The sequence below is a fragment of the Mobula birostris genome, chromosome 1, assembly GCF_030028105.1.
Source record: "Mobula birostris isolate sMobBir1 chromosome 1, sMobBir1.hap1, whole genome shotgun sequence".
NCBI classification, from domain to species: Eukaryota; Metazoa; Chordata; class Chondrichthyes; order Myliobatiformes; family Myliobatidae; genus Mobula; species Mobula birostris.
Genome location: NC_092370.1, coordinates 38,539,420 through 38,561,769, shown reverse-complemented (window position 1 = coordinate 38,561,769; position 22,350 = coordinate 38,539,420). Strand labels below are relative to the sequence as shown.

Here is a 22,350-nt window from a genome sequence, read left to right as displayed (position 1 = left end):
AGAACAGAAAACAGGCCATTCAGCCCTTCTAGTCTGTGCCGAAACTTTATTCCGCTAGTCCCATTGACCTGCATCCAGTCTATAACCCTCCAGACCTCTCCCATCCATGTACCTATCCAGTTTATTCTTAAAATGTAAGAGTGAGTCCGCATTTACGTCAGATGGCAGCTCATTCCACACTCCCACCACTCTCTGAGTGAAGAAGTTCCCCCTAATGTTTCCCATAAACCTTTCCCCTTTCACCCTAAAGCCATGTCCTCTCGTATTTATCTCTCCTAATCACATTTACTCCGTCTATACCCCTCATAATTTTGTAAACCTCTATCAAATCTCCCCTCATTCTTCTACGCTCCAAGGAATAAAGTCCTAACCTGTTCAATCTTTCCCTGTAACTCAACTCCTGAAGACCTGGCAACATCCTAGTAAATCTTCTGTGCACTCTTTCAATCTTACTGATATCCTTCCTATAGTTAGGTGACCAGAACTGTACACAATACTCCAAATTTGGCCTCACCAATGTCTTATATAACCTCCCCATAACATCCCAACTTCTATACTCAACACTTTGATTTATGAATGCCAGGATGCCCGAAGCCTTCTTTACAACCCTGTCTACCTGTGATGCCACTTTCAGGGAATTATGTATCTGAACTCCCAGATCTCTTTGTTCCTCCACACTCCTCAGTGCCCTACCATTTACTGTGTATGTCCCACCTTGATTTGTCCTTCCAAAATGCAACACCTCACACTTATCTGCATTAAATTCCATCTGCCACTTTCTGGCCCTCCCCTCCAGTTGGTCCAGATCCCTCTGCAAGCTTTGAAAGCCTTCCTTGCTGTCCACAACACCTCCAATCTTAGTGTCATCAGCAAACTTGCTGATCTAATTTACCACATTATTATCTAGATCATTGATATAGACAACAAAAAACAATGGACCCAGCACAGATCCTTGAGGCACACCACTAGGCACAGGCCTCCGGTATGATAAGACACTTTTCCCTCTGAATTATTCTTTTAGCTGCTTTCTGTAGGTTTTTAAAAGCTTCCCAATCCTCTGTCTTCCCACTAAATGTTGCTTTGTTGTATGCCCTCTATTTTGCTTTTACATTAGCCTTGACTTCCCTTGTCAGCCACAATTGTACTATTTTGCCATTTGAGTATTTCTTTGTTTTTGAAATACATCTATCCTGCACCTTCCTCAATTTTTCCAGAAACTCAGGCTATTGCTGCTCTGCTGTCTTTCCGGCCAGCATCTTCTTCCAATTCACTTCGGCCAACTTCTCTGTCCTACCACTGTGATTTCCTTTGCTCCGCTGAAAAACTGCTACATCAGATTTTACTTTCTCCCTGTCAAATTTCAAGATGAACTCAAATCATATCCTGATCACTGTCTCCTAAGGGTTCCTTTACCTGAAGCTCCCTAATTGCCTCTGGTTCATTACATAACACCCAATCCATTATAGCTGATTCCCTAGTAGGCTTAACAACAAACTGCTCTAAAAAGCTATCTCCTAGGTATTCAACAAACTCACTCTTTTGAGGTCCATTACCAACCTGATTTTCCCAATCGACCTGCATGTTAAAATCTCCCATAACTACCATAACATTGCCCTTTTGACACGCCTTTTCTATTTCCAATTGTCATCTGTAGTCCACATCCCAGCTACTGTTTGGAGGCCTGTATATAACTGCATTCAGGAACCTTTTACCCTTGCAGTTTCTTTACTCAACCCACAAGAATTCAACATCTTCCAATCCTATGTTACATCTTTCTAATGATTTGATCCTATTCTTTACCAGCAGAGCCTTGCCACCCTGTCTGCCTGCCTTCTTATGCTTCCGATACAATGTGTAACCTTGGACATTCAGCTCCCAGCTACAACCATCCTTCAGCCATGATTCAGTGATGACCACAACATCATACCTGGCAATTTGTAAGAGTGCAGCAAGATCATCCACTTTATTTCTTATACTCATGCATTGAGATATAACATTGTGAGTACTGTATTTGCTATCCTTTTTTGATTCTGCATCCCTAGTGCACTGATACTTACCCTGCTGGCTGCAATTCTGTCCTATCATCTGCCTGCGCTTCTTGACAGTCTAACTGCATGCCATCTTTGTTTTTTTTTTAAACCATCTGCCCTATCCTGATTCCCTTCACTCCAGTTCCCATTCCACTGCCAAATTAGTTTAAATCCTCCCCAAAAGCTCTAACAAACCAGCCCCTGAGAATTTGGTCCCCTTCAGGTTCATGTACAACCCGTCTCCTTTGTACTGGTCATACCTTCCCCAAGAAGAGATCCCAATAATCCAAGAACCTAAACCTGGTTCTGAGTTTTAATTTGGTCCCTAACTGCTCATATTCCCTCAACAGAACCTCTTTCCTTGTTCTTTCTATGTCATTGTTATATGGTTCATAACAACTGGATCTTTCCCCTCCCACTCTAAATTCCTCTCCAGGTCATATGAAACGTTCCAAATTCAGGCACCAGGCAGACAATACAGCTTTGAGGATTCTCAATCCTAATGGCAGAGAAATGTGTCTATTACCCTGAGGAGACAGTTCCCAATTAGAACTACATTTCTCTTCTCTTCTAATCTAATCTAATCTTCTCCCGAATGGCTCCCTGAACCACAGTGCCACAATTCGGTTGCTTATCCTTCACCACTCTCATCCTCACAAGGAGCAACAATCTCAGACCTTTCAAGTTCAAGGGCTTAGCCTCCTCCAGTACTACTTCTTGAATCCCCTCTACCTGCCTCACTCAGTCACACCATCTTGTCCCTGAACAGAGATTGAATTTAAAGTAGTTAATTAATGGGTGTAACTGCCTCCTGTAACATAGTATCCAGGTAATCCTCCACCTCCCTGATGCATCACAGTGCTTGAAGCTCGGATTTCAGGTCATCAACTTTGAACTTGAGCTCCTCGAGCAACTAACACTTACTGCAGACGTGGTCATCGGAAACCGTAATGGGGCCCACTAGCTCCCACATCGTGCACCCACAACATATCAACTGAACATGCATCCTTACTTCATTTAATTACATCTTTTTAGTTAACTACTTTCTAAAAAAAACCTCATCTGTTCTTACCTTCTACTTTCCTATGCCTCCTTGCCGAAGCCTCTTGGGCCAACGCCTCAGTTACCCATTCTAACCTTCTCACTATGGTAGCTCCCACACTGGCCGCTCCACTAAATCCTAACTTGTTTTTTTTTTATTGCCCCTTGCTGAATGCCTTATAGTCCAACGAATCTCAAAGTTAGCAGAATGTCCCAACAGGCCCTGCTTGCTTTTAAAATGTGGCACTACCCATGACAGCGCCACAATCTCAAACTTAATTGTGCTCATTGACATTGATTGGCTTTTTATAAACCATTCAGGGAATTTCTAGATTGTTATTGTACACAAAATTGATTTCAGTGTGGTATTAAGGAATCTTACACTGTTCAACATACAATTCAAATGTTAAATTGAGGTCCTTTCTATCCTTCAGAATTGATATAAATGATCCCATGGCACCATTCAGAAAAGAAGAGGGTTTTCTCTGATATTCACACAATGAACATTGCTGGGATGATTCAAATTGCCCATTTATTTCATTGTTTTTTGTGTGACCTTGCCATGTGCAAATTGGTTTCAATATTTCTCTATATTGCCACAATGATAAAACCTCAAATGCAAGGTCTGAGCAACACAAGGTCATAAAGATGTATCAAACAATCTGCTGGAGGAACTTAGCATGGCAACCAGCATTTGAGTGTGGGGGTGAGAAGGAATTGTTCAGTTCCTCCAGCAGATTGTTTTTTGCTGCAGATTCCAGGATCTACAGTTTCTTATGTATTAATAAAAAGTGATCCCATAAAACAAGTGCTTTCTGAAAGTATTGGTCTAATTATATCTTTGCTTTCAATATTCATTTCAAAGAAACAAATATCTAGATTGGCTTACAATTTGGACAAGTTCCGTAACGAGGCGAGATTTGAAATATGTGTTATGCTATTGTTCTGCAGATATAGATGGGTAAGATTAAAGGCAAAACCTAAATTACTAATCTCTGTAATGTTGTTGTCATATAAATATAAAACAGACAGGTTCTTGCATGCAGTGAGGTCATCCTGAAACAAAAAGAAAGAAAACAATGTATAAAAATCTTAATGTAAATAAAATGTAATCTCACTTTGTATCAAAAATATACCTATGCACTTACAGATTTTAAACATCTTCTAAGCATGTCATCAATTTTATATTAAAATGACAGAAATATACCTTCTATATCTTCTATATATAATACATACTTTCAAAAATAAACATTAATACTACATATTTTGTGGAATAAAATTACACAAGTTTTATTACTTAATAAATTAAGATAAGAGAAGATACAAGAGGATAATGCACCAGACACTATGTACATGAAAAGAAAAAACATCCAAAAAAAATTGAATCCCATGGAACGAACAAAGCAGTTGCGTCATGAATAATAAATTGGCTAAGGACTAGGAAAAGATGGGGGTTGAAACTAATGGGCAACACAGCCCAAGGAAAGGTCAAAGTGATACCCAGATGGTTCTGTACTAAGCCTGTTGCTGTTGTCAATATACCTTTATCAAAACAACTTTAATTAGGCTGAAAAGTCACAATTTCAAAATACGAAGTCACAAAACTGGCCGCATGGAAAACAAAGCTATGATAACCAAGACAATATAGCCTTAGCCAACCCAGTAAAAGTGGGCTAATTAAAGCCATAGCAAAAATGTTTGCAGGAACACAGCAGGATCAGAGCCCAAATCTTTACTGCAGCAGGAAACACCAATAGATTGAGTAGAAGTATTTCAAACTGCACAGAATTTGATAAGATGAATAAAAATTACTGCCTCTGGCTGGGGAAATCTTGACAAGGCACTTTGATTTAAATTTATTATTGGCAATGAGAGGAGAAAGTTAGGAGACATTTCTTAACGAGCACAGTAAACAACCTGAGTTATCGGCACATTTTTGTGGAAGAAGAGTACAAGTATGTTTGCTTTAAAACAATATTTGAACAGATTTTCTTTGAATATGGCAATCAGGAATATAGCGTTCCTCCCACCAATAACCAACTAAAAAATAAGCAGTAATATTATGTGCATGTAAACACATTTCTCATATGACATTAAGAACGCATGTACATGATCCCCCCAAAATCAGCCAACATTAATTCCTGGATATGCCATTAGTCACACATGATTTACTACCTGCAAATTTTCTTTAAAGATAATGGGTGCAAGTTTGTAATGGTATATGACAAGATGAAATGACAAATTATTAAATTGACATTTTGGTTATAAAGACAATTTTTATCATGTAATAAACTGGGCAACAACTCGCAACTCATGTAGGTGGTTGTAAGTGTGTGGAATTTCCTACTTGAAGATGTATAGTTCCTCCACATGCTTCACTACACTAGTTTAAAACCTTTGATGAAATAAATCATATAAATGGCATGCGAAGCCATAATTACTACCAAACAATCTATCTAATACATTAATTATTGTAGAATTTAAAAAAATTTTTTTAATGAGCTTTATCTTTCTTAGTCTTTATTTTCCTTTCCGCTACATGATTTTATATTTAATTAAGTATACTTTTTGATCCAGACTTTTCAGTTCTTAGTGAGGATTCCAGATTTTGATTGTTTGACAAATCATTCTATTACTTGTTCTGTTTCACACATACAGTAGATCTTTAATGGAGACATGACGGTATAAATGTTCTCTAATTAGTCTAAACATGCCTTACAATATTCCACAAAATACTTGCAGGATTTGTTAACATGTATCCCATTCCCCTAACCATAAAATCGAGGTCCAGATTACCAGTAAGCTCTGATTTACACTTCAAGGAGACACAATAGATAATTTGCTGAATATATTGTACCATAGAAACATCATATAGAGGGAACTAATCACAAACTTTGTTCATTTTACATAGGAAGATTATTTAGTCTTTTCTTTTTGAATACAACGAAAGACATCTACCTATTTTATCAATACCCACTTTCCATTGCCAAATGGAAACCACTTAGATATCAATATCATATTTGATCCCACTAAATGAGAGAGGCCATCCCTTTTATGAAAGTAGTGGAGGTCCTATTTCTACTCATGGCTGAGAACTACAACTTTCAGGGCAAATAAATGGTGACTAATATTTATTTGCTTTCTGTTTGCATGCTTGTATTACTTGTGGGCACGTGCAAAACAATTAAACTATGTACTAAAAACCTTTATCCAAGGAAAGGAAAAGTACCCTATTTTGCCTTGAAACTTATAGAATTGCAGGAAAGCAGAAACTTTGTGTCAAGTGCTTGGTCAAAGGGATGAAGAAAGATTTCCAGTCATCATTAAATCCTTAAACTTCCTTGAGTGTGAACCATTAAATATCTGAAAATCTTATGCTGAATTGCCTATAGTTTAGATATTAGAATAATAGAAAAGTGAATAGACTACTTAGATTTTTGACCTTTTCATACATACAACAAAATCATTGCTGATCTTTAATCGAATATCATACATGTACCTCAGTTCCATGTCACTAAAAACCTTTGCTTAACCAATTGCAAAAGAAAATTATAAGCTTCTACTTTGTATAGAACTTCCCTGAAGACAATAGCTCTATTTTTTAGGCAATGTTTCCTAGTCTATTCCTCAAGCTCTGGAAGTATTTCTTCTCTAGATACCCTATTTTCCAGTTAATTCCCCTCTATATCTTGAAGAGACCAATTAACCTCCCCTACTGTAAATTCCAAGTATTGCAACCCTGGTTCATTCATCTATATACTACTAAAACTCTCATGCTCTGTCTGTCTGTCTGTTTGTGACCTCCAATTAGCGCAAACGGTGCATTACAGTGGCACTTTTTTTGGCTAAATCGAATTAAAATGCGCTAACTTACAGAATGCAGGCAAAGTTCAGGGTTATATATCTGTATAAAATTGCTCATTCGCCAAAATAAACGGGCTCCCTTTTAACCCGAGACCTGATCAGCCATCACAGAAATGGGGACGTGACAGCCCGACGCATACTCACGGCCAGTCTCAGCAGCGACACCAACCGGAGCAAAAGGGCAGGGCAGCTCTATTTCGAGGGGAACACATTCTGCTAATCACCATCAGCATGTGCAGGATTAGGACAGATCTAGTTACCATCCATCAATAAGAGATAATTAAATCTTATTGTAATGACGTACTTCGAGACACCCATAAAACCCTTTGCAGCAGTCAAAGGACAGTGGTGACTATATCACGTCCATTTAGGACAGCGCCAACCACATCATCAAGAATAATCAGCATCCTTTGGTGTTACTTCTTCGTATCTTCTATCCAGTATTAGGGTAAAAAAAAATAGTCAGCCTAATTATGCCACGTGGAAAGGGAACGAGGTCATTATGGTCAAGAGATGATGCCAAAGGTTGTCAGGAAGCAGCAAGGAGAGAGAGAGAACGAGAATCGGATGAGGCTAGGGCCGCACGACTCCAGGACAAAAAAAGGATGAGAGAAGAAGAGACAGAGAAGGCATGCACGTCTCCAGGATTAGAGACAAACGACAAACAGTAGAAGAGATGAAGAGATGGGGGATGAAAGGGCTGCATGTCTCCAGACTGACAACGAGAGGCACAAGGGTGGCAGAGCAACACTCACAACACGCTGGAGGAACTCAGCAGGTCGGGCAGCGGCCGTGGAAATGATCAGTCACCGTTTTGGGCTGGAACCCTTCGTCAGGACTGAAGAGGGAGGAGGCAGAGGCCCTATAAAGGAGGTGGGGGGAGGGTGGGAAGGAGAAGGCTAGTAGGTGCCAAGTGAAAAACCAGTAAGGTGAAAGATAAAGGGGTGGGGAGGGGAAGCAGGGAGGTCATAGGCAGCTGGGGGAAGGGGCAGAGTGAAACAGGGATGGGGGAAGGGAGGGGGAGGGAATTACCAGAAGTTAGAGAATTCAATGTTCATGTCCAGGGGCTGGAGACTACCCAGACGGTATATGAGGTGTTGCTCCTCCAACCTGAGTTTAGCCTCATCCTGGCAGTAGAGGAGGCCATGTATGGACATATCTAAATGGGAATGTGAAGCGGCATTGAAGTGGGTGGCAACCGGGAGGTCCTGTCTGTTGCGGCAGGCGGAGCAGAGGTGCTCGATGAAGCGGTCCCCCAACCTGTGTCGGGATGTAGAGAAGGCCGCACCGGGAGCACCAGATGCAATAGATGACCCCAACAGACTCACAAGTGAAGTGTTGCCTCACCTGGAAGGACTGTTTGGGGCCCTGAATGGTGGCAAGAGAAGAGGTGTAGGGACAGGTGTAGCACTTACGCTTACAGGGATAAGTGCCAGGTGGGAGATCTGTGGGGAGGGACGTGTGGACCAGGGAGTCACGGAGGGAACAATCCCTGCGGAAAATGGAGAGGGATGGAGAGGGAAAGATGTGCTTAATGGTGGGGTCCTGTTGAAGGTGGCGGAAGTTGTGGAGGATAATGTGCTGGATCCGGAGGCTGGTGGGGTGGTAGGTGAGGACAAGGGGAACTCTGTCCCTGTTGTGGTGACAGGAGGATGGGCTGAGGGCTGAAGTGTGGGAAATGGAGGAGATACGGGTGAGGCATCATTGATGACGACAGAAGGGAAACCATGATCCTTAAAGAAAGAGAACATTTGAGATGTCCTGGATGGCAAATAAGCCAGAAATGATGCCATCATTAAACGAGGAGCAGGTATACTTGCTTTGCTATGCGTCATTCTTCTTTAATAAACAGAGGTTTACTACTTCACTTTCCAAAGCAAAGCGATACCAATAGCATTCAGGAAAATTTAATGTTCATTCTGGTCACATCAGACTGCACCACTCTTCTCTCCGGTGCCCCAACGGGTCACCCTATTGTCTAGTCTTACCTAATTCTGGCATACAAGAATCATTCAAGCAAACTTATATTCAAGCCCTCTGAGAACAATACATCCTCTGATATATTGTACCCAGAACTGAAACAAAACTCTAGCCATACAATAGCAAAGAATTTGGATAACTACATCATAATATAATTCCTTTGCACTTTAGTCAACTAGTAATAAAAGCCAGTTTTCTATTTGTTTTTTCAATGTTTCTTTGTATCTGCCTGGGACATTTTAATTTGCTTTACACACGTACTGCTAAACAACTTTTGATCTCTAATGCTTCATGTTTTTCAAGTTCCCTAATCTATTTTATGTCTCCAGTGAGGAAAGAGAGCAATGAGTGAAAACTGCTAATGAAATTAACTTGCAAGTCAGTTTTATACACTTCTGGCTTCAGCATTAATGTATCCTAAAAGCTATTAATTTTACATTACAAAGCTATATCTTAACTACATATATGTACATCAAAACCAGGAATATGGCACAGTCAGTCAAAAATTCACTCACAATTTGATCAATATTCTTGTTTGAAAAATTTAGATGAGTCAATTTTTTTAAATACTGTTCCAAAGGCTCATCTCTTCTGTTCTTTATGTGGAGACTACTTTTTGCAATTAAATCCACTGTAAGTCGGCCCATGATGTAACTGAACTTATGAAGCTATTTCACTGTAGGCTTGTGTTTGAGCTCTTGGTTATTAGAAAAAGTGATCAAATTCCATCCTGTGGATGTAATTAAAGAGACAATTATTCTGTAATGTGAACACTTCATTTGAACATAGTAAACAAATGGTAGAATTAGAAACACTATTTGATGGAGTCATCAGGGAAAACTGTATTACTTCCCGGTTACTTTCCACTTACACTGTTCCAGTAATCTCCCAGAATAAAGCCCACTCAAATATGGCAGCTTGTTAACTGATGTTTCATCAGGTCGATACAGATTCTTTAGCCATTTTCTCTATTAGCAGATACAAACACTTCAGAGGAAGGAACATTTTGCAGACACATAAAAATATAATGAAAAAAATCAAGGGAACTAAAAGCAGAAAAATCTCCTGAACCAAGAAGCTTCTATCTCAGACTGGCTGCAAAGACATAATAGTGATGATCTAACAAAATTCTATAATTTCTGCAACAATTCCAGCAGGTTGGAAAAAAGCAGCTACAACATTGATATGCAAGAGGGAGAGAAAAATAAAGGAGCTACAGGCCAGTAGTCTGACATCAGTAGCTAAAAAAGTGCCCTGATTCACCATTAGGAATATAGAAATACAGGATGAAGAAAAATCATATAATGACACATGGTGAACGTGGCTTCATGAAGGGAAAAATCATGTTTGAAAATCCAAGACAGTTTTGAGGATGAACTGTGTAGTGGTACATCTGGATTTTCAAAAAGCATTTGACAAGCACTACAAAAAAAAATATATATACACAGATAAATATTCAAGGGTAAAATATTGAAATATAATTGATTAAAATTAGATACTCATTGTGTGCCTGTAGTTCAAGTCTTAGAGATCGATGAAAGGAAGCATCTCAATATTGTCTGCAAGTAAATAACAGAATCAAAGATTGATGGTCCTGATGCAATAATCAAGTGAATAGCAGGCCATGCCTTGCCATGCAGAGTACTGAGAAAGGAGTGTGTATGTCAGAGGCTGGGAGCTGGGCTAGGAAATGCGCTCTACTGTAATCATTCTGTTTTGGTTCACCATTCTAACATTAATCGAATCGGTCATCAAGCTGACAAGTAGATGAGAAAATAAATTCTCGCATACAAAGATCAAAGTGGAAGTAGAAAGGTTAGATACTGTACAGAGTATCAATTCTTATTACATTAAATACAGGATCAATGCAGCTTCTTAAGCCACATGATCTATTTAAGTTCTATCTTTATTCAACAGCTTGAAGGGCAGTTTTAGGAAGCCACTGAGAGTGTATGTTCCAATTTATACTGTATTTGCTACCCAGAGTAAGACTTCTAGCAAAGCAAATTAGTATCACAGAATCATCACAGTATAAGGCAAAGCCGTCAAATCCATGCTGGTGCATTATAGTCTATTCATTCCCACACCCTTGCTCTTTTCCTATACACTTGCAAATTATTTGCAACTCAGTTGTCTATCCTGATTGATTCAAAGTTCAAAAGTTCAAAGTAAAATGTATTATCAAAGTACATACATGTCACCACATACAACCCTGAGATTCTTTTTCCTGTGGGCATTTTTAGCAAATCTATAGAACAGTAATTGTAAACAGGATCAATGAAAGAGCAAGACCATAGAAGACAACAAACTGTGCAAATGCAAATATAAATAAATAGCAATAAATAATGAGAGCATGACATAAAAAGATAAAGATAACTTAAAGTGAGATAATTGGTTATGGGAACATCTCAACAGATGAGTGCATTTATCTTCTTTTGTTCAAGAGCCTGATGGTTGAGGTATAGTAACTGTTCTTGAACTGGTGGTGAAAGTCCTGAGGAAGCAGTGAGAAAAGAGCATGGCCTGGGTGGTGAGGACCTTTGATGATGGATGTTGCTTTTCTACAAACGCATTTTATAAAGATGTGCTCAATGGTTGGGAGGGCTTTACCCATGATGTAGGATTGCAAGTATTAAATTAATTTTCAGTACTGTATTAAATTTCATCTGTCATTACCCTGCTCAATCTGATGCCCTATGTCATCTTGCAAGCTTTTGTAGAATTTTACATTCAAAGGCATTGGTGTTTCCAGACGAGGCTGTAATGCAGTCAGTCAATACATTTTCCACTAAATGTCTACAGAAGTCCATCAAGGTTTTTGATGACATGCCGAATCTCCACAGACTCTTGAGGAAGTAGAGGCGCTGTCATGCTTTCTTTGCAATTATATTTATATGATGTTCCAAGACAGGTCCTCAAGATTCAAGTTCTATTGCATTTACAATTAGTAAGTTCCAGACTATTATCACAACTTGCATAAAAATATTTTTCTACACCCTTACTGTATTGATTTACTTTATATAAACCATACATAACCTTGTATACATGTCAAATGTCCTCTCAAATTGCTAGTCCAAATATAACCTTTAACTGATATCTCTCATCCTGGAAATATTCTGGTAAACTGTTTTTGCACCATCTCTTGGACCTAAACATCTTTCCCAAAGTCTGGTGGCCAGAACTATGTGTAATGCTTCAGTGACCTGACCAGCACTTTATAATGATTCAATATATTGCAATCTTGCTGCATTTTTACTCTATGCCTCTATTAGTGAAACTCAGGTTCCCATATGTTTTAATAACTGCTCTATGTTCCCATGTGCTCTTTGTGTGTACTGCCAAAATAAATCAATTGCAAAATTTAGTATTAAATTTCGTGTCATTACTCTGCTCAATTTGCTGCCCTATGTCATCTCGCAATCTATTATTATTCCCATTGCTGTTTACCACACTTTCAAGTTTGTTACTACGGTATTTACAAATCTTCAGTTTACCACACACACACACATATCCAAGCCATTAATCTACACCAAAATAGCAATGGTCCTAGTGCTGGGAAATATCACTATTATCCATCAATATGAAAAATAAATGTTTATAATAATTCTCTGCTTTTGTCCATTCTCTCACTGGCCCCTTTATTTCACCAGTTTCAATTCTACTGATAAGCATTTTTATGGGATTCCCATGCTTGCTTTCTTCTTTGTTAACACATTTATTTTTGTTGTCCCTGAAAATGTCCTTAGAACTGCGACTGAACTGTTACGTACCCCGTAATTGGGTTGCCAAATCAGCAGAAATGGATCACTCAGTTGGAGTCTGGATTACTAGAACTAAGAAAGTTTTATTAAAGAAACCAGCAACACAGTACTCTAATCAAAAGGATAATGAATGCAACAGTTCAGCAATGATAAACATACATGTACACAGAATTAAGATAACAGGATCAATCAAGCTCTATCGTTGTCTAGGGGTAAATGATCAGTTTCAAAGTGACGCAAAGTTCAGTTCAATTTAGTTCAGTTCAGTTTGCAGTAATCGCTGCCGTGGCGATGGACAGTGGGGGGAAGGAGAGAGAGAGCAAAACGAATGAATATTCAAGGCTTCCACACAGACCTTCGCAGTCAGCTTTCGTGCGAGCCCTTTGTGATGTCATCTGAGGTCACCGACCGTGACCCCTCCATTTCCAGATACGATCGTTTCCCTGCGGTGAACCCGGCACCCAGGCAAGGGTGGACACACACCAGGTTCCCACCGATCGTGCCTTTCCACCCTGTGCATCTATGGCTTGATCCCGCGACCAGCCGTCCAAAAGCTTCCCACCGACTTGTGAGAGGCGCACCACTTCCAGGGTCTCGTTACCTCGGGTGTCGTGTATGTGTCCTGCCTTAGCGAACCTGTCCCTTTTTATCCCCCTGCTGGGGTATCGCCTGTCCATCACTTCAAACAGTTCAGGGTTCAAAGGGGGAGCTGATCTTGACAGCTCTCCTTCCCCTTCATTACACATCTCCAAATGCTGCTCCATTGTTTTCCTTATCTCTCTCTCACCTGAAGACAGGTGGCAGACCAACTGCTGATCCCACTGGTGCCAGCACAGGACAGCTACATCTTAATCTATCTGTATTCTTGTCACACTTCCCCCCTTTAAGGATTTTTACTGGGGGTAAAAATTACAAACATGAATACATTATTTGATATACACAAATATACATCTTTATCAGCTATTTGGCTAATACAGCGAGTTCGAAGTTGTCAACACCTGACAGACAGTCAGCCATCACATTTTCTGTTCCTTTTAGATGTGTTATTAATAATCCCTTAGACCAGGCTCCAACTTAGCAAACTTCATAGTGGCCAAAAACACTGATGAATTGCGATCAATGTAACCTCTCATTGGGTTTCATCCCGGACCACAATAACAAGGGTCGTCCCATTCCGACTTAGTTTTCTCTCGCAAGGGCTTAGTAGGAGGGGGGAGAGGTAATAACCGCAGAGTTATAGCAAAACTTCCTACAGTACCCCACCATCTCCAAGAGCCTTCTGAGGGCCCTCCTGTCTGTCGGGGTTGGGATGTCAGAGATAGCCTGCACTGTAGCTTGCATCGCTGCCAGCTGCCCCTGTGTCACCCCAATTCCCAGGTAAGTGACCTTCGTGTGGCCGAACTCATTTTTTTCGAGGTTCACTATCAAGCTGGCTTCAGACAGCCGTATTACATCGCCAATACACACCTCTGTGTTCGTCAGCCCTTTAGTCACTGAATTACTCATTCTATATGGCTGTTGCTCGCTAGGCTGCCGCTCGCTAGGCTGCCCTAGTGTAACAGACACCCCCCCCAATGTCCCAGTTCTTTGCACCACCTCGGGACAATCAAACACACGTGTGCGAGTCGTTTAATTACTTCTCCTAAAGAGTCGCTTTGTTCGGGGATTAAGGGAGAGACCTTATCAGCAGGGCTGGCCAAAACAATAGCCTTCTTCCATCTGGTCGATACCATACTCATCTTTTCAAAATGGTCTTTTTCTCTTATCAGGGGGCCCCTAGCTTCATTGATTTCCGCGCTAACACCGACTAGGTTTGTTAGCATATCAAAAGCCTGTGACCGTCTCAGTTCGCGTCGGCCATAATCAATAACATCCTTCCTCCTGGGCAGCCGGTAAACCTCTTTCATGATTCCACCAACTGTTTCCTCCAGCCCTGCAAAATGTCCACCGGGGGGTATCTTGTGGGCCAGGTTAAAAACCTCATCCCCATAACTCTTTTGCACCACCCCCCATTCCTCATCTGCGGGTACGGTACTTGGTTTCCCTTTCTTCCTTAGCACTTCCTCCTCCACACAATAGCCTACTAGTTCCCTTGTTAAGTCTGTGTCAGAGAGAGCTGTCTCTGCCAAAACCATCAGCCTTTCGTCTTGCTCCTGCGCCTGCACAAATTCTTTCCTGGCTAATGCTAAGTCTGTCTCAGCTCCCTCACTACCTCTTGTCTCACTACACTCCTTCTTTTCACTTTCTACCCCCTTCTCGTACAAGGCTGGCAGAAACGTCTCAGCTAAATTTACTACCGCAGACCCGTGATGAACCTGTGAGTCCATGGGCAGGGCCTCAATGCTGGCAGGCTGACCTGTCAATCTCACTGCTTCGAACACAATTCCCCCGGCGAGGTCATTACCGAGCAAGACTTCCACGCCTTTCATCGGTAATTCGGACCTCACCCCGACCGTGACTAGTCCAGAGACCAGGTTGCTTTGTAAGTGTATCTGGTGCAAAGGGACTGACTCTGTCCCTTCCCCAACACCTTTGACCTTTACCTCCCCAGTCTGGGTCTCTGAGCTAAACTCTAATACACTCTTCAGTATTAGTGACTGACACGCTCCCGTGTCTCTCCAGATCCGCACTGGAACTGGTTTTAACCCCTCCTTCACCGACACCAATCCAGCCGAGATAAACCTCTCGCGCCCTTCCTGAACTTTGGCAGACCTGTCCTGTCCTAGCGGTTCGTTTACCAGCTCGATACAGCCAGTCAAAATCCCCGTTTTTCCTTTTCCCGTCTCCTTCTTTGGGGCAAAGCACCTGGACGCAAAGTGTCCGACTTTCCCGCAATTATAACAGACAACCCCAGGAGACTTCCTACCAGACTGCTCCCGGTCTACCTTATCCTTCTCACTAGTCCCCGGCTTACTTTCTGACTTCTCTGGCGGACTCTCCCCGCCGTCCTGACTACCCTTCTGGTAGCCTTTACTCGGGGCAAACATCATTTTATGCGTCAACGCATACTCATCCGCTAACTTAGCAGTTGCGGTTAACGTGGCTGCCTCTTTCTCATCTAGGTAGGGTCTCATACCCTCAGGGACACAACCTTTAAACTGCTCAATCAGGATCAGCTGTAGCAGTCTGTCATAATCCCCCTCTACCCCCTTCGAGGCGCACCAACGCTCACAATATGTCTGCATTTCACGGGCAAACTCTAAATACGTGCTTCCTTGCATTCCGGAACCTCTGCCGGTATGCCTCTGGAACCAACTCATAAATCCTGAGGATGGCCTCTTTCACCACCTCATACCTCTGGGCATCTTCCGTGGACAAAGCTGAGTAAGCTTCTTGGGCTTTCCCTTTCAGTACACTCTGAAGCAAAACAGCCCACTTATCCCTCGGCCAGTCCTGACTTGTAGCAACTTTTTCGAAATGGAGAAAGTACCAATCCACGTCGGTATCGTCAAATGGGGGAACCAGCCTAACCTCCTGGGTCGCCTGGAACCCTCCACCTTGGTTCGGCACGGGCCCCTGCTCGGTCCTTATTTTTAACTTCTCCAGCTCAAATTCCCTTTCCCTCTGCCTCTCTCTCTCTTCTTGCTCCCATTGCCTCTCTTTCTCTTCTCTCTCCAACTGTCTCTCTCTCTCTCTCCTGCCTTTCTAACTCTTTCTCTTGCCTTTCTAACTCTCTCTCCTTCTCTTCTCGCTCCAACTGTCTGTCCCTCTCTTTCTCTTCTCGCTCCAACTGCCGTACCTGGAACTCGTGCTCCAGTCTCAGTTTTTCAAGCTGCACCTGTACCGTGTCTCCGGCAGGTTTTTCAACAGACACCACCTCCAGCTCGCCTTGGGGAAACACACCTTTAGATACATAGTGCTCTACGATAGCTCTGTGTATCTCCTCTTTCCTCATTGTCGACTTCCCCTTAGCAAGATTCAACCGTTTGGCCACAGCTACCAATTCCGATTTCCTGGCATCCTCTAATGCCTCCAAGGTCGGCGCCTTTATAATTTCCTCAGCCTCCATTTCTGCTGTTTGTCTTTTCTTTCTTTCGGGAATTTTGACCCAATCAATTTACTCCGTCCCAAATTTAGCGTTCAAAATCGCGGACGAGAACCCCACTTATGTTACGTACCCCGTAACTGGGTTGCCAAACCAGCAGAAATGGATCACTCAGTTGGAGTCTGGATTACTAGAACTAAGAAAGTTTTATTAAAGAAACCAGCAACACAGTACTCTAATCAAAAGGATAATGAATGCAACAGTTCAGCAATGATAAACATACATGTACACAGAATTAAGATAACAGGATCAATCAAGCTCTATCGTTGTCTCGGGGTAAATGATCAGTTTCAAAGTGACGCAAAGTTCAGTTCAATTTAGTTCAGTTCAGTTTGCAGTAATCGCTGCCGTGGCGATGGACAGTGGGAGGAAGGAGAGAGGGAGCAAAACGAATGAATATTCAAGGCTTCCACACAGACCTTCACAGTCAGTTTTTGGGCGAGCCCTTTGTGATGTCATCCGAGGTCACCGACCGTGACCCCTCCATTTCCAGATACGATCGTTTCCCTGCGGTGAACCCGGCACCCAGGCAAGGGTGGACACACACCAGGTTCCCACCGATCGTGCCTTTCCACCCTGAGCGTCTATGGCTCGATCCCGCGACCAGCCGTCCAAAAGCTTCCCACTGACTTGTGAGAGGTGCACCGCTTCCAGGGTCTCGTTACCTCAGGTGTTGTGTGTGTGTCCTGCTTTAGCGAACCTGTCCCTTTTTATCCCCCTGCTGGGGTATCGCCTGTCCATCACTTCAAACAGTTCAGGGTTCAAAGGGGGGAGCCAATCTTGACAGTTCTCCTTCCCCTTCATTACACATCTCCAAATGCTGCTCCATTGTTTTCCTTATCTCTCTCTCACCTGAAGACAGGTGGCAGACCAACTGCTGATCTCACTGGTGCCAGCCCAGGACAGCTACCTCTTAATCTATGTGTATCCTTGTCACAGAATTAACTGACTGGTTTGAAGTTGCCAGGCATGTTCCTCATTTTACTTCGTAGGACAGCCTCAACAGTGGCGGGGGGTGGGGAGGATCTAGTTGTATATGGTGCAGGAGGTGAAGCAGATCAAACAGGTTCAATCCCTTTATTTTTAATTTCTTAATGTGAGCTATGTCTAATAATAAAGTACATCTTACTAACCACTTATCAGCATATACAACAGAATTGGTTGCCATCATTTTGGGCTTACTGCGGGTGGAGGAAATCTGTCCTTGCAAAGCTGTGATTTATTCAGATTCCTTTTCTGATTAGATGAGTCTTAAAACAGGTCGTTTTAGCAGTAGGTCAGATTTACTGTTGGAAACTCATTAAACTTCATTTCATATTCAAAGTATTGGTTTACATGTCTTTTTCTTATAGGTCCCTGCACATAGAGGTGTTGAGGGGAATGAGCAGGTTGATTGTTTAGCTAAAAAAGCTGTTAAAAATTCAACAACAGATATAGACCTTCTCAGCAAAGCTGGAGCTGAAGGGTTGGTAGGATTAAGAATTGGGGGTTATAGCAAGACTTATGGGAAAATGGGCAGAAGAGGAGACACTTTACAGAATACATAAAACTGTTGGGATTATGGTAGAAGGGGGTAAAACAAGGAGGGAAGGAATTATATTGACCCGACTTAGAATTGGGCATACTATGCTTAATTATTCCTCAAAACTCGTTGGAAAACATCATTCTGAGTTGTGTAGGTTTTGTCATCGCTATGAAACAATTGAACATATACTATTACAGAGTGAAGTATATAAGGTTGAAAGAAATCAAATGCAGGCTTCATTGCAATCTTTGGGGTTGATAGTTTTCATTTAAAAACTTTATTAAGTTATTGGAGTGACTTTTATTTAATTCACGGTATTTTCTTTCACTACTTACAATCTGGGCTTTTTGGGATAATTTAGCTTTCATTTGAAAAGGAAGTAGTAAGGGTCTCCCCATTCCCCCCCCCCCCCCAAATTCTCTACACCACACTCCAGTCCAGTTGATGGTGGACTGCCTATCGCCATTAAAAGTCAAAAGAAGAAGAGCTATGACTATCACTCAAGCCTATAAGAAAGCAACATCCTTCATCAAAGGCCCCCACCATCCAGGCCATGCCCTCTTCTTGCTACTACTATTGGGCTGGAGGTAGAAAAACCTTTGATTCTCCACCACCAGGTTCAGGAACAATTATTACCCTACAATCATCATCTCCTGAAGCTGTGTCGATAATTTCATTCACCACCACTCTGAAGTAATTCTATAACCTACAGACTCACTTTCAAGGACTCTTTACAATTTATGTTCTCCATATTATTTTTGGTTGCATAGTTTGTCCTCTTCTGCACATTGGTTGCTTGTCAGTCTTTGTTTACGTAGGTTTTGCAAAATTCTATTGTACTTCTTTATTCTTGTAAATGCCTGCAAGAAAATGAATCTCAAGGTAACATACACACAGTGGTCACTTTATCAGAGATACCTTGTGAGGAATGAATGACTTGTCATATGACAAGTAACTGATGGCTCTGAGCCAGTATTCACTAGACTTCAGAAGAATGATGAATAACCTCATTGAAACGTATTGAATGGTGAAAGGCCTTGTGGATGTGGTGAGGATGTTTCCTATGGTAGGAAAGTCTAAGACCAGAGGACACAGCCTCAGAATAGAGGGATGTCCTTTTAGAACAGAGATGAGGAAGAATTTCTTTAACCAGAACGTGGAGAATCTGTGGAATTCTTTGCCACAGGCAGTTGTGGAGACCAAATTTTTATGTATATTTAAGACAGAGGTTGATAGATTCTTGACTAGTCAGGGTATGAAGGGATACGGGGATAAGGCAGGAAACTGGGATTGAGAGAAAAATCGGATCAGCCATAATAAAGTACGGTGTTCAGATCTCGTCACCTCACTACAAGAAAGATGTGGATACTATAGAGAGAGTGCAGATATTTACAAGGATGTTTCCTGGATCGGAGAGCATGCCTTATGAGAATAGGTTGAGTGAATTTGGCCTTTTCTCCTTGAAACGACAGAGGATGAGAGGTGACGTGATAGAAGTCCATAAGATGATGAGAGGCACTAATCATATAGATATTCAGAGACTTTTTCCCAGGACTGAAATGGCTAATACGAGGAGGCATAGTTTTAAGGTGCTTGGAAGTAGGTACAAGGGGTATGTCAAAGGTAGGTTTTTCCACACAGAGAGTGGTGGATGCGTGGAATGCACTGGTAGAGGATTGATACAATAGAGTCTTTTAAGAGACTCTTCGATAGGTACATGGAGTTTAGGAAAACAGAGCGCTATATGGTAGGGTAATTCTAGGCAGTTTCTAGAGTAGGTTACATGGTTGGCACAACATTGTGGGCTGAAGGGCCAGTAATATGCTGTAGATTTTTATGTTTCTATGATAAGCAAGTGAGCAAGAGGCTGAGTATAATATGAGAAGCAGGGGTTGTACACATTGATTGGAAGAATGATTTCACGAGAGGTCACAGAGAGCATTAGACTCAATCAGCTCCATCATGGGCACAACTCTCCCCATCACTGAGGACATTTTCAAGCGGTAGTACTACAAGAACCATTAAGAACCCCCACTATCAGGAACGTCCCCTCTTGTTACTACTGGGAGGTACAGGAATTTGAAAATCCATATCCAATTTAGGAACGGCATCTTCCCCTCTACCATCTGATTTCTGAATGGTTCGTGAACCCACAAGCACTACCTCGTCATTCCTTTATTTTTGCACTATCTAAGTTTACATCTGCATAGTACTGCTGCAGCAAGCAAATTTCACATCATGTGCCAGTGATAATAAATCAAACTCTGATTTATTTCGGATTTCTAGCATCAGCAAGAGTTTATCTAATTTTGACTTTCTGAGAAAAGCTGAGTTCATGTAGTATGTATAACTGCAGATATTACTTTTTAAAACACAGAGTTTATGGCAACTTCCTTTTAAAAACGTTCAAAGATTGGTGCAACCATTGATATGAATTGAAAATCTTTGGAATCCTCTACCTTTTGGCTTTAACAGCTTAGTTGTCACCCATACACAAAGTCGCAATAATCAATTTTTGGATACTGAGGGTATCAGAGGAAATTAGAACTGATAAGGAACATGAACGACATATAAGATCAATCAGTAATGGCTGCTGGGGGCGTCTTTTGATTCAATCTTGCTTAGCCTCCCATTCAACATTATATTCTACTGCAGGGTTGTTGCTGAGATCAAGAGGGGAGGAATATTCTCTCTTCTCCTAAGGCAATACATTAACAGAGCATGTTTACACACTCATATTTGGAAATAAATACCTGATAAACTCAATTGAGAAGACTATCATGCCAACGTCTGTAGAGTTAGGAAGTTTTGTTTCTTACAGAATTGGCTGGGAAAGTATAACAAATCTTAGTTCTTCCAGAACGTTCTCATGTAACCTCCGCGGTCAGCATGACCAGTTGGATCGAAAGGCCTCTTTTCGTGCTGTATTGCTTTATGGCTCCATGAAACGTTCCAGAAAGCTATCGGACACACACATCCCCAACACCCAATGGATCACAGCCCCCATACAAAAGCACAAAAAGATCCGCGGACTTGAAGCTGTCGTTCCTCTCGCAAAGTCTTAATTGGAACTGAGTAGTACCACTCCACTTATGGAGGGCCCTGACCTACCACGTGAAGGAGCAGCGGCGTCGCTGCCTTAATCCGTGTATTTCATGTGGTAAATAGATTTGTTTAGCGGATTGAAGAGTTTTCCTGAAGTCAGCTCAGGTACACACACGCGGTTCACTGTTCATTGGCTGAACTCAGGGAGCCAACGTGTTACCAGCTCTGAGAGAACGGGCAGAGCACTACCGGAGCATATGAACCAGCTGAGTGAACAGCTCAACAATTGCACAGGAGGACCAGAGGAACACTTTAAACAAAACAAAGCTGAGGGCTTGCCTTCGCCAATGATATGGTTCTCCGGGCTGCCTGAAGTCCTCAGTCGCAGGGCCACGGCTGCCACCGGCGCTAACCGTTTCGAACGCCGACACGTTCGAAAGCTCGCGGCCGACGCTACAGCGGTTGCTATGGGAGGCGGTTGCGTGCCTTCCTTTGGTTGTCCCGGAAAAAGTAAACGTGGCTCACATCGTTCCGCCCCGCATGTTGCGATTGAGCTGCAGGGCAGTAATGTAGACCCATGTGTGACAATTCTTGATGGTAATATTAACCCAGGCCTTTTTCTTGGGAACGTGAATAGATTTCAGAAAGTTAATCATTATCTTTGTCCCCACCAAGCGCCATTCATCCAGGACTCTGTAGGCAAAAACGCCCTTAATAGCCCAAGAGCAGCCCCAGAATGGGATTAATCAATAATCAGGGGTGACTAAAAAGATTAATTTTAAGAGAAAAAATAGGGTAGAGAAAGCAAGGGTATTTGAGGATCGAAATGAATGCTATTTATTCCAGTGTTGTGAATATTCTGAGAAATTACACAGTTACATTAAGTTTTAGAATCACTTTGTAGCTACATTTCAGGGTTTTTTTTTAATATCTAGAGTCTTAAATACTAGTAATCATTATTAAGGTTGTCAGGATCAAAATCAGTTTTGTTTTAACTGGCGTATTTTGCAGCAGCAATACAGCACAAGGCATGCACATATTTTACAATTAATTTTCCCC

The 22,350-nt window shown here is 41.7% G+C and overlaps 1 protein-coding gene across 7 annotated transcripts in view; it reads right to left on the bottom strand.

Annotated features, from left to right (window-relative positions):
• The window catches only part of ppp1r42 (protein phosphatase 1, regulatory subunit 42), a 133,943-nt gene extending 112,161 nt beyond the window's left edge, over nt 1-21,782 (bottom strand). For 5 of the 7 annotated variants that reach the window (XM_072254364.1, XM_072254380.1, XM_072254326.1 and 2 more), the window contains exons 1-4: nt 21,631-21,782; nt 18,965-19,106; nt 9,431-9,645; nt 3,961-4,127 (exon numbers count right to left, since the gene is read on the bottom strand). In XM_072254364.1, the coding sequence (XP_072110465.1) occupies nt 3,961-4,127; nt 9,431-9,562 (299 nt within the window). In that variant the 5' untranslated portion in view covers nt 9,563-9,645; nt 18,965-19,106; nt 21,631-21,782. Of the gene's footprint in view, nt 1-3,960; nt 4,128-9,430; nt 9,646-18,964; nt 19,107-21,357; nt 21,466-21,630 lie in introns of those variants that run through there. The other 2 variants (XM_072254344.1, XM_072254335.1) reach the window with 2 other exon arrangements.
• Nucleotides 21,783-22,350: the final 568 nt, after the last annotated feature.